This window comes from Ovis aries, chromosome 7 (assembly GCF_016772045.2).
Source record: "Ovis aries strain OAR_USU_Benz2616 breed Rambouillet chromosome 7, ARS-UI_Ramb_v3.0, whole genome shotgun sequence".
Taxonomy (NCBI): domain Eukaryota; kingdom Metazoa; phylum Chordata; class Mammalia; order Artiodactyla; family Bovidae; genus Ovis; species Ovis aries.
The window spans coordinates 20,769,312-20,784,408 of record NC_056060.1 but is presented as its reverse complement, the minus strand read 5'-3'; the positions used below and the strand labels follow the sequence as shown (position 1 = coordinate 20,784,408).

Below are 15,097 nucleotides of genomic sequence, written 5' to 3'. Positions count from 1 at the left end.
CTATATCCAGACCAAACCTTTTTCTTAATAAATTTTATTTTGGTATTGTAAAAAGAAAAATCAGGCCCAAAACTAAAAGCAACTTAAAAAATTCAAATATATACTCCTTATAATAATAGAGATTTATAATTTCCAGGCCCTCTCTGGTGAAGGGAGACCCAAAGGGCAAAGGGGAAGGCAACAAAACCACCACACAAGTCAGTCACTCAATCGAAGAGATGTTGGTAAGAGACCAATGAATGGGGGGGGGGCAGCATGAAGAAAGGGAAAGAGCAATGGTTTTGCCACCCAAAACTCAGTCCATCTTGAGGTTAACATAGATATAGCGGATGAACTTTAGGGAAGAAAAAAAGGAGATGGTGCCCAGCATGAGGAAGAAGACGTATCCAGTGAGTAAGGAGTAGCCAAAGAACTCTACTGTCTGTACCGTCCCTGACATGTTGGAGCGACGGGCATAGTAGAACACCGAGTAGAGGAAGATGAAGAGCCCAGTGGAGCCAACACTCAGCACAGAGCGCCACCACCAGCGGTGATCCTCTCCAGACAGCTGGAAGTAGGTGAGTGCGATGGAGATGCAAGCCCCCACACTCAACAGGATGGCGAAGACGAAGAAGAGGATGCCGTACAAAGTGTACTGCTCCCGACCCCATACTGTGGCAAAGATGTAGTACAGCTCCACAGAGATGGCACTGTGAAGAGAAGAGACGGTAGACAGCATTTAGAGGACCGGGTGCTTTGCCAGCGCAGCAGCCAGGCCAAAATCCAGCACCACCCCTCCGTGTTAGCGGCTCACTGTGGAAAGTGGGCCCTCTCCACTTCTTGCCCTGGAGTTCCTGGCTTGATGGGGATTGTTTTTAACCTATGATTAGCTGCTCTCATTTCAAGAACATCTTTGGTAGTTTGAGAACAGATTTTGTCTGTTCTGTTTTGCACTGCATTTGCCTGGCATGAAAAGGTACTCAACAAACTGAATGAGCAATCAAATGGGTTTTAAGCCCCACATGGTGTCACTAAGGTCAGAAACTAGGAAGACAGTGAAAGGAGCAATGTCTCTGGAGAGCTTTTCAAATTAGACACCCTCATATTTGAACTGATTCTCCTGCTTGGAGAAAGGAGGAACCACTTAGTGATCTCTTAATTGTACAGCTGAACCAGGGACCATCACTGACATTGGGTTAGGGTACTGGTGAGTAGGAAAGGGGAAAGTTAATGTCAGGATCCTGAGAGTGATGGCCACAGAATAAAGGGAGGATACCTGAAAGGTAGGAAGCCACCAACAGTCATGTGGACGAGCGTAGACTTGTACCAGGGCTGGGGCGGGATTTCCCGGGCGATGTTCTTGGTGCGACAAGGTGCATCAAAGGGGCTAGCGTTGTTCTTCCCGAAGATGCCTCCAATGACAGTGAGGGGAAAGCCCACCAGCAGCCAAACCGTTAGAAGCAGAAGGATGGTAGTGGCTGGCAGAGCCTGTGTTGAGCCATTGGCCCAATGCACGGAGTTCACCACACTCCACGTCAGGAAGAAAGGCACTGCAGGGATGGGCCCCCAGAGGGAGGGTCAGCACTAGGAGCTACATCCCTGGGAGCACCAATCACACTGGACCTAAAGGGGTGAGGAGTGAAACATCCTGCTCCCAGGCTGACTCCACCCCTTCATGTCTCGTTCTTTGCTCCCTGGCTTACCAACACTCCCTCCTCTACCCATTATCATTAAGGATCAAGGCAAGCGCGTTACACAATGATCTAAGAATGACACAAATCCACCTGCCTCCAAGGACTTATCCTGCCATGGCACTGGTTGACTCCTAGCATGAGACATTCCTTTGAATTAAGGCCCTGTTTTCAGAAAGCCTTGGTTCAAATGTAAATGTGATGGAACAGAAATCAGACACTTCATTTGGAAACACAAAAGGTTCAGAATGCAAATTACTGTCTTTGAAAGGACAAGCTGGCTTGAAAGGCTGGAGTAGGGTAGCCCACTTCCAAATTAAAAAAGCTTCGGGAAAAAGAAAGGGAGTATCAAAAGATAAATTCAAAAACGTTATTTCAGTGGAATGGTTGAGAATACAGGCTCTAGAATTTGATTGCCTAGTTATGAAACCTGATTCACTGCTTTTTAGAAGTATAATCTCAGGCAAGTTACCCAACCAGCCTTAAGCTCAAGTTCCTCATCTGTAAAATGGGAACAATAGTACCAACTTCATAAAGTCAGTAATGAGGATTAAATGAGATGAAGGCATGTCAAGTGCTTATCATGCTGCTTAGAACATTTTAACGGAGAAAGCAATGGCACCCCACTCCAGTACTCTTGCCTGGAAAATCCCATGGAGGAGCCTGGTGGGCTGCAGTCCAAGGGGTCGCTGAGTCGGACACGAATGAGCGACTTCACCTTCACTTTTCACTTTCATGCAATGGAGGGGGAAATGGCAACCCACTCCAGTGTTCTTGCCTGGAGAATCCCAGGGACAGAGGAGCCTGGTGGGCTGCCATCTATGGGGTCACACAGAGTCAGACACGACTGAAGCGACTTAGCAGTGGGGCAGCAGAACATTTTAAAGGCTTAATCATTTTTAACTATGGAAAAAAATGCACTTTTGTCTTTTGAATGTTTTTTTTAGTGGGTTTTTTTTTTGCCTATTTTCATTCCCTTAAATCTTACTTGGACTCTAACTCAGGTTCCACAATGTGTTCTAAGTTCCTAAATTGGCCCACCAGGAAACAGGCAGTCATACCAGAGAAGAGACTGGTGGTGAGAATGATGTTCCACACCCAGCGCTCGCCTCCAATCTGCCGGTAGAAGTGGCTGGACACGTAGCCAGAGATGCAGCAAGTCAGGGCATACAACAAGATGGCTGCTGAATTAATAGCCCCGTGACGGTGCACGTTGAACATGCCCAACAGCGCCATGACAATAATGCCTGCAGGGTGGTAGTGGAAAGCCTGTGTTAGATCTCACTTATCCCACTTCAGAGAGATCAGCCAGCCCCCTTTCTCCCAGACCCAGGGCTTCCAATATCCCCCAGTTCTGTTGTCCAGAAAACCCACAACAGAATATATGCATCCTTGCTAGAGCCATCCCACCACCCCTTAGGTCTGCCCCTCACCTTGGACAGAAAAGATCTGCAGATCTTTTTCTGAACAAACCACCTACTTAGTGCTACCCCTTGAGAGAAATCCCTGATTAACTGTTATCACCTCACCAGTGCCAAGGGCCAGGAACTGGGCACCCACACCAAGCACAGCACAGAGCAGACCACGGTATGGAGGGAAGCGGAAGACATCTGTATGGATAATTTTCCAGCCATTGTCACTTTGGTCAAAGTCATCACCAGAACCTGCAGAGGTTGTCTCTTCATCCAAGTTGTACCGAGCCAGGTCATTTCGAAGCACACGCATGAGAATAACAGCCACAAAACCCACCAGTAAAAACACAAGCACCATGGAATTGATGATGGACAACCAATGGATTTCCAGTGTTCGGGGAAAGAAACCATCATCACCACGGCGCCTGTCACTGCGACGCTCAACTGACGTCTCAGACCAGCGCACGCTGTAGGTGTGGGTAAGGCCTAGGAACTCATCAGGTCGTAGCCCATCTAAACTGTGGGGCTTGACGTCCCGCACTGAGACATTGGCAAATATAATTCGATCTCCATGGAATTCTAGGTGGAAGTCCAAATGGGTCCAGAGTCCTATCTTGTGGCTGTGAGGCAGGAAGCCACTCTCCTCCATGTAGCCCACAAAGCCACGGATTGGCAAGTCGTCCACCACAAATTCAAAGTAATATAGTTCCTCAATGGCCTGGCGTAGCTGTTCCACCTACAGAGAGCAAGTCAGGAGTCAGACAAGGCCTCCCCAAGCAATGGATTAGAGCAGGATCTCAGCCTCAGCACTAATGACATTTTGGGCTAGAGGCTTCTTTGTTGTTGGGGCGCTGCGCACTGTAAGATGCTCCATCCCTAGCTTCTCACTAAACGTCAGCAGCATCCCCCAATCCCAACAATCAAAAATATCTCCAGACATCGCCAAATGTCCCTTGAGAGACAAAACCCCTCTGCTGAGAGCCACTGGATCAGACCCTAGTATGTTGTGATTCTCCTAAATGGACAAGTATGATTTGTCAGGATGAAGGCCTAGAAGGAGAGGGAGAAGGTGTAGGAAGGCCTAGAGTAGACCAAGGGAAAATGCCCTAAGATAGGAATCGCTGAAGAAAACAGCATGACAGGCAAAACAGAGTGTAAAGGAACCAGTTAACATAGCTGAGAGGTAGGAATGGAAAAAAATGACTACGTAGGAGTTGGGACCTTACGACCAACAGAGAAGCTTCGAGTCAGGAGCCCTGGGCTCTCATATCAACTCTGCAATCCACCATCTATGTAGTCTCGAAAAAAGTTACTTCTGAGCAAGGATGTTTTTGTATCAACCAACTGTCCTGCCTGTCACATAAAGTTGTAGTTAGAATCAAATCAGATCATTTCCATACAGGTGCTTTGAAAACCATAAACTCAAGGTCCTGGGAGGGTGGGCTGAGTCCCAGTCACTGTGGAGAGGCTGACCTGTGCGGAACTGAGCTGCATGTGGCACAGAACTCTCTTCTCCACATTCTCCCGAAAGCGGATCTCGTACAGAGACTCTGCCATTCGGTCCCCATCCAGCACTTCGCCCAGGCTGAGGCTTTTGTGGCGTATCTTCTCAGGGCAGCAGACTGGAAGCTGATAGTAGTGGTAAGTCTCCTGAGGATTATGGTAAGGTCCCACTTTGTTGACATACAGAATGACGGGGTCGCCGGCCTTGTAGTGTGTCACAGCTTCCACCCCCGGCTCACGGCCTGTGAGCAGCAGCAGCAGCAGGAGCGGCCACCACCGGCAGCTCCAACTTCGAGGGTGCCCTAGGACTGTCATCCTTAAGGCAGCGGAACCTGTTTGAGGGAGTCCTGCAGTTATGGGAACCAGGGATCAAATGACGCCCCAGGTCAGGTTCTTCGAACTGAAGCCGATGGCTCTAATTCCTCCCCTTGGCCTTTCCTCCCATCCCTCGGGAGGCCACCACCCTCCGACCCCACCGCCACACCACACCAAGTCTCTCTAGCCCGAACACTAGGTTCCGCCTCTGCTCTTGTAGTCCTCTGAACCTGGGGTCCCCCCTCTAGCAGCCCGCCTGCCTGGGACCTCCCCGCGAGCCCCACCAGCCCATTTCCATGGCAACGCCACACGGCCCCGCACCTCCGGCACCTTCCCGCTGCAGCCCTGGGGTGCTCTCCACGCGGGAAGGGCTGGCCGAGGAGGCCTCTGCGGCCCCGTAGCCGCTCTTGCGCTCCGGCCGGGGTCTCCCCCAGAGCGGCGCGCTAGCGGGGTGCCTGGAGAGGACTTGAGGACCGACCTCCACGGGGCTGGCCGCCGCGGTGCCTGATCACAGCGGCTGCGGCCGCACCGCAAAACGTCGCGCTCGGCTCACCTCAGTGCTGCCGGAGGAACTTTCTACGGCTGGAGGCTCGGCCCACCTCTGCAGACCCAGCGACTCTCCGCTAGTGCGTCGCCCGACGCGGGGCCCTCCGGGCAATCGAAAGGGCAGCTCGGGACACGTCAATCTTTCCCTTTCCGCCTTCGCCCGCGGGGACCTCAGCCCCGCGGAAAACTCCTGTCCTGGAGCTTGGAGCGAGCCACGCCCCCGGCTGAAGCCGCTGCTACGCTGTCCTGTTCCCCGCGGAGGGGTTGCGGTTGAGACCTCGCTACGAGGACACAAACACCTTTTTTTGGATAAGAATCGCCGACAGTCCGGTCCCCTCTCCTCAGGAATTTTGGGGTTGGACGCCTAAGAGCAGTACCCGCCGCGCGCACCTAGTGACCGTCCGGATCCCGGGGGCAGCTAGCCCACGCCTAGTGGATGCCCGAAGCGTTTGCCGGCTGAACCAACGGGACTCGCCGCCGAGCGCTCAGGTCGAGTCCCGAGAGGCGGTTCAAGGTTCCCACCGAGGACGAGGATGAGGCTTTGGGCGTTGCTGTGCTAGGACAGCGAGGACACAGCCCGTACAACGGCCCTAGAGTCGGATCTCACCTCACGGCTGCTCTGCCAACAGTCATAAATGGCCTCTTGCCAAAAACCAAATACGTAAATAAAAGTATCTTCCCGAGGCTGTACTGGAGGCCTCCTTGACTGTATAGTGACCGTCCTGTGTCCGACAATAGGCAGGCCTGGGCCAGGTCTGGTGCAGAGGCAGGCAAAGAGATCGAGTTTTTTACCCCGTGAGTTGGGCAGCCTGACGCTTATTATTAATTGCAGGTAAAGCATCTTAACATGCCTTGATCGATGTTTTTATTTTTATTTACCTGTGTGTATGTGTTTGTTGTAGTTTAGTCGCTCAGTCGTGTATGACTCTTTGCGAACCCATGGACTGCAGCACACCAGGCTTCCCTGTCCTTAACCGTCTACTGCAGCTTACGCAAACTCATGTCCATTGCGTCAGTGATGCCATCCAACCATCTCATCCTCTGTCGGCCCCTTCTCCTCCTGCCTTCAGTCTTTCCCAGCATCAAGGTCTTTTCTAATCAGTCAGCCCTTCTCATCAAGTGGCCAAAGTATTGGAGCTTCAGCTTCAGCATCAGTCCTTCCAATGAGTTATCAGGATTGATATCCCTCAGGATTGACTGGCTTGATTTCCTTGCTGTCCAAGGGACTCTCAAGAGTCTTCTCCAACACCACAGTTCCAAAGCATCAGTTCTTCCGTGCTCAGCCTTCTTTATGTCCACTCTCACATCCATACATGACTACTAGAAAAACCATAGCTTTGACTAGACGGGCCTTTGTTGGCAAACTAATGTCTCTGCTTTTGAATATGCTATCTAGGTTGGTCATAACTTTTCTTCCAAGGAGCAAGCATCTTTTAATTTCATGGCTGCAGACACAATCTGCAGTGATTTTGGAGCCCAAGAAAATAAAGTCTGTCACTTTTCCATTGTTTCCCCATCTATTTGCCATAGTGATGGGACTGAATGCCAAGATCTTAGTTTTTGAATGTTGAGTTTTAAGCCAGCTTTTTCATTCTATTCTTTCACCTTCATCAAAAGGCTCTTTAGTCCTTTTCGCTTTCTGACATAAGGATGGTGTTATCTGCATATCTGAGGTTATTGATATTTCTCCCGACAATCTTGATTCCAGCATGAGTTTCATCCAGCCTGGCATTTCGCATGAAGTACTCTGCATATAAGGTAAATAAGAAGGGTGACAATATACAGCCTTGTACTCCTTTCCCAGTTTGGAACCAGTCTGTTGTTCCATGTCCAATTCTAACTGTTGCTTCTGACCTACATAGTCTTCTCAGGAGGCAGGTAAGGTGGTCTGGTATTCCCATCTCTTGAAGAATTTTCTACAGTTTGTTGTGATCCACACAGTCAAAGGCTTTAGAGTAGTCAATGAAGCAAGAAGTAGATGTTCTTCTGGAATTCTCTTGCTTTTTCTATGATCCAGCAGATGTTGGCAATTTGATCTCTGGTTCCTCTGCCTTTTCTAAATTCAGCTTGAACATCTGGAAGTTCTTGGTATGTGTTTGAGCATCTTTTAATTTTGTATTGCAGATTATTCTAGAAAAGTTTATTCTGTCAAGGGATCTGGTCATTAGGGAAGTTCCTATGGAGATCAGACCTAGGGTCGGTGACTATTTTTGGCCGCTTGGGAACAACTTAAGGTTCCTTTTACTCGAGTAAAGAAAGTGGAAAGTGTTAAGTGACTTCTGGCTTGAGAAGTCCTTCATTTACTCCCTCCCTCCTTGCAGGAGGAGGTGAGGTTCCAGGATGTAGGGGTTGAGATTTTTAGACAGTGAGTTTTGTAATTAGAAAAGTCACGTAGAGTGGCTTTGGAATAATCTTCTATGTGACAACCTCCTGGTCTCTAAACCTGGGCCTCTTTCACAGTTAACAGTCACTCCCTCCTCACCCACAATAAGATCAGTGCCACCAGGATTCCTCTGCTTTTCTCTCGAGTATCTTCCAAACTACTTTCCGTCCTGCTTTGGTGCTGGCCCTATCCCCTCAACTAAGTTGACAGCCACCTTGCTTTTCTCTTGGTCATCTCTCCCTTTGTATCTATTTTCCACACTGTTGCTGCAAGTTTTTTTTCTTTTTTTAATCTTAAAGATGTCCTATTTCCAGCAACAGTGATTCTTTTTTTAAAAAAATTTAATACGATTTTTAAAGCTTTCTTTCCATTTAGTTATTACAGAATATTATCTGTATTCCCCATGTTGTACGTCCTTGAGTGTATCTTACACGCAGTAATTTGTATCTCCCATTCCCCCACCTCTATATTGTCCCTCTCTCCCTCCTCACTGGTAACCACTCGTTTGTTTTTTTAATCTGTGAGTCTGCTTATTTTTGTTAAATTCACTAGTTTGGGACTTCCCTGGCAGTCCAGTGGTTGAGACTTCTTGCTTCCAATGCCTGGAACATGGTTGGGGAACTAGGATCCCACATGCCTCGAAGTGCGACAAAAAAAAAGTAAATTCACTAGTTTGCAACAACAGTTCTTAAATCTCAGTATGCATCAGGTTCAGCTAGAAACTTATTATAAACAGAGATACCTGGGTCTCCTCCCAAATCAGGATCTTGGGGAGGACATTACTGGGCATCAGTATTTTTTAACAAGCTCTGATTTTGATGCATACCAAAATTTAACCCTAAGTACATAGGACAGAGAAAAAAAAAAACTTGGCATATTAGGCCTCTCAGACCTGGATCTAAATTACTTCTGCAGGTACATTCCCCTCTGGAACCTTATCCTGTATTTAAATTGAAATCTTGAATGTCTTATTTTCTCAGGCCTGCAAGCTTCATATAGTTCCTTCTGCCTATACTGTTCAATCCACCATTCCCTGCTTAACTTTCTTTTGAACAGTACAAATGCCACCTTCTTGCGTCTCCTTTCAGACTTTGTTTATAGAACTTTATCTCACTGTACTATTTCATTAACTTCTTATGTGTCAGTCTCCCTTGGTAATTGCTAACTCCTCACAGGGGGATTATAATTTATCCATTTTGGTATCCTTAGCAAAGGATAAATCCTTAGCAAGCACAACCTAGCAGTGTTTTTGTATACAGTAGGCAACTTAATGGAAACAGTGACAGACTTTATTATCTTGGGCTCCCAAATCACTACAGATGGTGACTGCAGCCATGAAATTAAAAGATGCTTGCTCCTTGGAAGAAAAGCTATGACAAACCTAGATAGCCTATTAAAAAGCAGAGGCATTACTTTGCCAACAAAGGTCCATCTAGTCAAAGCTATGGTTTTCCAGTAATCATGTATGGATGTGAGAGTTGGACCATAAAGAAAGCTGAGCACCAAGAATAGATTCTTCTGAACTGTGGTGTTGGAGAAGGCTCTTGAGAGTCCCTTGGACAGCAAGATCAAACCAGTGAATCCTAAAGGAAATCAGTCCTGAATATTCTTTGGAAGGACTGATGCTGAAGCTGAAGCTCCAATACTTTGGCCACCTGATGTGAAAAGCTGACTCATTAGAAAAGACCCTGATGCTGGAAAAGATTGAAGGCAGGAGGAGAAGGGGCTGACAGAGGATGAGATGGATCACCGACTCAATGCACATGAGTTTGAGCAAGCTCTGGGAGTTGGTGATGGACAGGGAAGCCTGGAGTGCTGCAGTCATGGGTTCGCAAAGAGTCAGACATGACTGAGCGACTGAGGCAGCTTAATACACATTCCTTGCATGAACTGATTTACCTACTGTACATGATAAGAACAGAGGTGCCACCAAGCTGCCTGTCCAGGGGAGCAGAAGACAGGCAGGGCTGGGTGAGCCTCCTTACCGTGGTGTGTCCTGGACAGCTGCTCGTGTTGATAGACTGAGGATGTAGATCTGACTCCAACAGGACTTTCAGCCACCCTGCCAGCAGGATTGTCAATAAATGAGAATTTACCAGTAGCCAGCAGGGTTGTCAATAAATGAGAATTTACCAGTAGCCAGCAGGGTTGTCAATAAATGAGAATTTACCAGTAGCCTATGGCATAATGTGTTGAAAGTTTTGTTTTGGAGGATGGAAGATAAAAGAAATTTGATTCTTCCCTTGTGTGTGTTATTCCTCGTGTGCCATCCCCACCGCCGCCCCCCCATCTTAAACCTAGATAACCTCTCTTCCTCTGTCTTTCCCACCAGCCTCGTTTCATTTCACAGAGACCTGCAACCCCTCCCTCTGCCCTGTGGCCTTTTTCTCGCTTGTCTTCCTAACCCACACAACTTAGGTCTTTAGCCACCTTCTTGCCTGAGTTCTTGATTATCTCCCATTATCCTTTCACTGCAGCTGCCAAGTGAAATCTTAATCTTGGGTCAGCTTGTCTGTTAATGTTCGAGCACCAATATCCAGGATGCTAAAAGAATCAACACTACACTGTGTTAGGATTGAGTCCATAAGCTGGGTTTTCCGATAGTGGGACCGTCAGTGCTGCCCGGTGTCCATTTTCCCAGTCAGCTCTCTCCCATTCTCCACAAGCCTTTCTTCTCAGATCTTTGACTTCATGCCCCTTCTCTCATCAGCTGACCTTCCTTACAGCCTAGTGGGAGAGGCAAGCAAGAAAAATCACAGGCGCTGCATTAGAAAAAGCATTGGAGCCACGGGAGCGCTCAGGAGGGAGGGGCGTCTGATCTGGTCCTGAGCATCCAGTAAAGGCTTCCCTGAAACAGCGCATCAGCTAAGCCCTGGAGAGAGCCACAGTCTGCCAGAACGGAGAAGCAGTTGTTTGGCTGGAACATTGCACGTATGTTACAACAGAAAACTGGAGAGGCAAGTGGGGTCAAATTTGAAGTCACATAAAAGAATTTCAAGTTGATCCTAAGGAGAATGGGGAGGCACTGAATTGTGGGAACAAAATCAGATTTATTCCCTGGATTTCAGGGTGAACACACCAACGGGAGAGGAGCAGAAGGCTTGCTGGAGTCATCAGTGAAGAAATGAGGGGTCTTGATGAGATCCTTAGGAAGGATGTTAAGGTCAGGAAATAAGGCTTGTAACAGAAACTTATTTCTATTAGGACTAGAGGGAGAAATAACAGAAATAAGGTTCTGTTACAGGGATGGATGGTGGGAGAGGCTCCACTGAATCCTGGGGAATGGCTGGCTGGATGTAAGGAAAACTGGAGTCCAGGGTCATGGAAGGCAAGATAAGTGTGCATTTCAAGGTTAAGAGGCATCTCCAGCCCCACCCCATACATCCAAGTGATCCTTGTACCTGTCTTTATTCATATAAAGTTATGGAAGTGATTTTTTTTTTTGGAGCCTAGGCCTCAATTGGTCATGCAGCTTCTGTTTTTTTTTTTTCACTTGGAATTCAGTGCAAACTATGTAAGGCAACTTGAGCTAATCTACTGAATAATGACATGATATGCATAGCTCAGTTGGTAAAGAATCCGCCTGCAATGCAGGAGACCCCAGTTCGATTCCTGGGTTGGGGAGATCCCTGAAGAGATAGGCTACCCACTCCAGTATTCTTGGGCTTTCCTTGTGGCTCAGCTGGTAAAGAATCTGCCTGCAATGCGGGAGACCTGGGTTTGGGTTGGGAAGATCCCCTGAAGAAGGGAAAGACTACCCACTCCAGTATCCTGGCCTGGAGAATTCCATGGACTGTATAGTCCATGGGGTCACAAAGAGTAGGGCACGACTGAGCGACTTTCACTTCACTTCACTTATGCAGAAACAAACCAGCCTAGTTGAGATGTCACCAGATGAACTATCCAAGTCAGTCCAGCTCAATCTGTTAAAAAAGAAAAGCCACCTCCACAAAAAGAATATTTTAGATTCCTTAGAACATGCTTCTACAATACCTTACCATTCTCTGTAATATTCTCACACTCAGGTGTTTCTCATGCTGGATTATAAACACTAGTAGCATAGGGTCTCTATTGGTCTGACTGGTAATTTTCTTCCAGGATGCCACACACTGCCTGGCACATAGCAGGTACTCAATAAACATGACTGGTTGAAAGGACCAGATCCATGGAATGAGTCTCACCCGATTACAAAGGGATAATTTCCAGCAATGAAACTGCATTTCCTCTCAAGCCTTGTGGCCAGTGGTGGATAGAAGGTGAATTATGATGTGTGCAGAACATGGGACCTTGGGGAGTTCCGTAACCAAGAGGAGAAAGAAGTAACACCAGCCAGTGTAGACAAAAATAATTGCTTCTCCCTTCTTCCCCTTCCAAGTTCCTAGTGGAGAGCTGAGCCCAGCATCCCAGACCTGTGTGACTGCATAGGCAAGCTTTTGGAGACTTTAACTTCACTTTGGTACCCTAGCCTACAGCAGCTTAAGGTGTTGGCTTTCTAGGCAGACAGGAGGCTTTTAAGTAGCAAAGCTCTCTGCACTCAACAAGCCCAACACCATGGGGAAGGGAGACGTGGAAGCACCACCCACCTCAGCCTACCGCTCTGTCATGGAGGAGTATGGTTATGAAGTGGGCAAAGTCATTGGCAATGGCTCCTATGGGACAGTGTATGAGGCTTACTACACCAAGCAGAAGGTCATGGTGGCTGTCAAGATCATCTCGAAGAAGAAGGCGTCTGAGGACTATCTTAACAAGTTCCTGCCCCGTGAGATACAGGTTGGAAAGGGGTCTAGAAGAGGGCACTGATAGCAAGATACTTAATGGTTCGCAAAAGGGGTACAGTTAGGAGGGGGTGGAGCCAGAAACCACTAAACCACAACTGAATGACTCACTAGGCAGCTAGGAAAATTTAAGTTTCTTCCCACCTCACCTTCAGACACTCCAAAAGTAAGAGTACAAAACACAAGGTTTGTCCATAGGCCACCAGCCCTCTGGGGTTTGATTCTGTTGCAGAGTTCTAAAAAAGCAGCAGTGGGAGAGGAGGAGGGCTGGAGCACAGCTCCCTGCCTGGGTTTGATGGGTCCCTCTTCTGGAGCCAGGTGATGAAGGTCCTGCGGCACAAGTATCTCATCAACTTCTATCAGGCCATCGAGACCACATCCCGGGTCTACATCATTCTGGAGCTGGCTCAGGGTGGTGACGTTCTTGAGTGGATCCAGCGCTACGGGGCCTGCTCTGAGCCCCTTGCTGGAAAGTGGTTCTCCCAGCTGACCCTGGGCATCGCCTACCTGCACAGCAAAGGCATCGTGCACCGGTGAGGGCGCTGCCACTCAGACTGGGGCCTTTGGGCTCCAGGGGGTTTTATGCATGTCTCCTACTTTCTGCCCCCTTTCCCTCACCCTCCCCTCCTTGATCTCCTTCCTGAATATCTAGGCCCATTCATCCACTTTAATCGTCTCATCAAGAACATTTTTTTTTTTTAAGAACATATATTAAGTGCCCCCTGTGAGCAGAGCACTTTATGAAAAGTGATGGTAAGCTCCCAGTAGTCCTTAGTGGCCATCCTCTCCCCTTTGGGTTCTGCTCACAACTCCCTGGCTTTCCTTCCTCTCTGCCCTGTGTCCTCATATTGGCATCTCTCTCCCTTTGCCTGTCCTCATTTCTAGCCTCTGACCCCTGGCCCTTCAGCTCCCAGTCTAATACTAAGCCCTCTCCTGACCCCCAGCCTTTCTGCTGCTGGTAGGGACTTAAAGTTGGAGAACCTGCTGCTGGACAAGCGGGAGAATGTGAAGATATCGGACTTTGGCTTCGCCAAGATGGTGCCTTCTAACCAGTCTGTGCGGAATAGCCCTTCTTACCGCCAAGTGAATTGCTTCAGCCACCTCAGCCAGACCTACTGTGGCAGCTTTGCTTATGCCTGCCCGGAGATCTTGCTAGGCTTGCCCTACAACCCCTTCCTGTCTGACACCTGGAGCATGGGCGTCATCCTCTACACTCTGGTGGTTGCCCGTTTACCCTTTGATGACACCAATCTCAAGAAGCTGCTGAAAGAGACTCAGAAGGAGGTCACTTTTCCACCTAACTATGCCATCTCCCAGGAGTGCAAGGTGCTGGCTCCCCTACGAGGGCTGAAGCCTTGGGTGCCCCATAGGGAAGGAATACCCAACCTAGACCTCCTGATCCAGGGGAAGGCTCCTCGCCACCAGGGCCATCTCACGCCCACTCTCTGCCCTAGAATGGCAGGGAGGGCTTAAAGGGCCAACCCCTGGGCTTGCACCTGGGATGAATGATAAGCAGGTTTTAGTCTCTATCTCTTGGAGAAGGAAATGGCAACCCACTCCAGTACTCTTGCCTGGAAAAACCCATGGGCAGAGGAGCCTGGTAGGCTGCAGTCCATGGGGTCGCTAAGAGTCGGACATGACTGAGCGACTTCATTTTCACTTTTCACTTTCCTGCATTGGAGAAGGAAATGGCAACCCACTCCAGTGTTTTTGCCTGGAGAATCCAAGGGACAGAGGAGCCTGGTGGGCTGCCTTCTATGGGGTCGCACAGAGTCGGACACGACTGAAGCGACTTAGCAGCAGCAGTCTCTATCTCTAGGCCAGAAGACAGGAGGCTTTTAAGGGTAAAGTCAGGGCCATACTCCCTTTCACCAGAGTGGTGTGATGGGCTATCCTGCTTCTTCCTTAGGTCCAGCTGCTCATTGCCTGTGTGGCACAGTAGGGGGCCAGCTCAGCCAAGACCTCTCTCTCCCCTGCCCTAGAACCTGATCCTCCAGACGCTACGCCAAGCCACCAAGCGTGCCACCATCCTGGACATCATCAAGGATCCCTGGGTGCTGAAGTTCCAGCCTGAGCAACCCACCCATGAGATCAGGCTACTCGAGGCCATGTGCCAGCCCCCCAGCACCACTAATCGTCACCAGTCCTTGGAAATCAGTACCTGAAAGTGGCAGAGGGGGGAGGGGGGTTGAAAGAGGAGCAAAGCAGGAGGGTCTGGGGATAAAAATCTTTTATACCAAAAATAAATAAATCTCATTCTGTTTTAGTTTCATTAGCTGTAGTCACATTCTTTCCTCAGGGGACCCTTAGCAGGGACCAGTACTGAGGGTGAGAGGTGGATTTCCGCCCAGAGCCTGTAACCAGTCATTCTGACACCAGTTAAGTCTAGATTGTAATTTACAATTAGCTCTTCTGTGGCTCTGAAGGTGGGCTGGGTGTGATGGGAGGAACACCTGCTTTGGAGCCGCTTCACTATTCTGGCTGAGGACATGC

The 15,097-nt window shown here is 48.7% G+C and overlaps 2 protein-coding genes across 11 annotated transcripts; one reads left to right on the top strand and one right to left on the bottom strand.

Annotated features, from left to right (window-relative positions):
• Positions 1 to 18: 18 nt before the first annotated feature.
• TM9SF1 (transmembrane 9 superfamily member 1) lies at positions 19 to 5,560 on the bottom strand. Of its 4 annotated transcripts, none has more exons than XM_042252917.1 (6): positions 5,454 to 5,560; positions 4,556 to 4,932; positions 3,200 to 3,818; positions 2,732 to 2,917; positions 1,256 to 1,529; positions 19 to 689 (listed from the first exon to the last, which is right to left on the bottom strand). In XM_042252917.1, the coding sequence occupies exons 2-6, from the start codon at positions 4,898 to 4,900 to the stop codon at positions 296 to 298; spliced, it is 1,818 nt and encodes a 605-aa protein (XP_042108851.1). In that variant the 5' UTR covers positions 4,901 to 4,932; positions 5,454 to 5,560; the 3' UTR covers positions 19 to 295. The 4 variants fall into 4 exon arrangements, with proteins under 4 accessions (XP_042108851.1, XP_042108852.1, XP_012036323.1 ...); XM_042252918.1 differs by having other exon boundaries at positions 4,556 to 4,917; XM_012180933.5 differs by lacking the exon at positions 5,454 to 5,560 and adding an exon at positions 5,222 to 5,345.
• Positions 5,561 to 5,590: 30 nt separating this feature from the next.
• TSSK4 (testis specific serine kinase 4) lies at positions 5,591 to 14,876 on the top strand. 7 transcript variants are annotated; one of them, XM_042252938.2, is made up of 6 exons: positions 5,591 to 6,278; positions 10,540 to 10,760; positions 10,898 to 10,992; positions 12,923 to 13,137; positions 13,549 to 13,930; positions 14,587 to 14,876. In XM_042252938.2, exons 3-6 carry the CDS (start codon positions 10,954 to 10,956, stop codon positions 14,767 to 14,769), a joined length of 819 nt encoding a protein of 272 aa, XP_042108872.1. In that variant the 5' UTR covers positions 5,591 to 6,278; positions 10,540 to 10,760; positions 10,898 to 10,953; the 3' UTR covers positions 14,770 to 14,876. The 7 variants fall into 7 exon arrangements, with proteins under 7 accessions (XP_042108872.1, XP_060274915.1, XP_012036328.1 ...); XM_060418932.1 differs by having other exon boundaries at positions 10,898 to 12,599; XM_012180938.5 differs by having other exon boundaries at positions 10,556 to 12,599.
• Positions 14,877 to 15,097: the final 221 nt, after the last annotated feature.

Coding starts and splice junctions, on each gene's coding strand:
- TM9SF1 (XM_042252917.1), bottom strand. CDS start 4,900: ATGACAGTCCTAGGGCACCCTCGAAGTTGGAGCTGCCGGTGGTGGCCG. Junction 3,819..4,555: donor TGCAGCTCAGTTCCGCACAG/GTCAGCCTCTCC, acceptor TGCTCTCTGTAG/GTGGAACAGCTACGCCAGGC. Junction 2,918..3,199: donor GTTCCTGGCCCTTGGCACTG/GTGAGGTGATAA, acceptor ACCACCCTGCAG/GCATTATTGTCATGGCGCTG.
- TSSK4 (XM_012180938.5), top strand. CDS start 12,381: ATGGGGAAGGGAGACGTGGAAGCACCACCCACCTCAGCCTACCGCTCT. Junction 13,138..13,548: donor AGCAAAGGCATCGTGCACCG/GTGAGGGCGCTG, acceptor CCTGACCCCCAG/CCTTTCTGCTGCTGGTAGGG. Junction 13,931..14,586: donor CCATCTCCCAGGAGTGCAAG/GTGCTGGCTCCC, acceptor CCCCTGCCCTAG/AACCTGATCCTCCAGACGCT.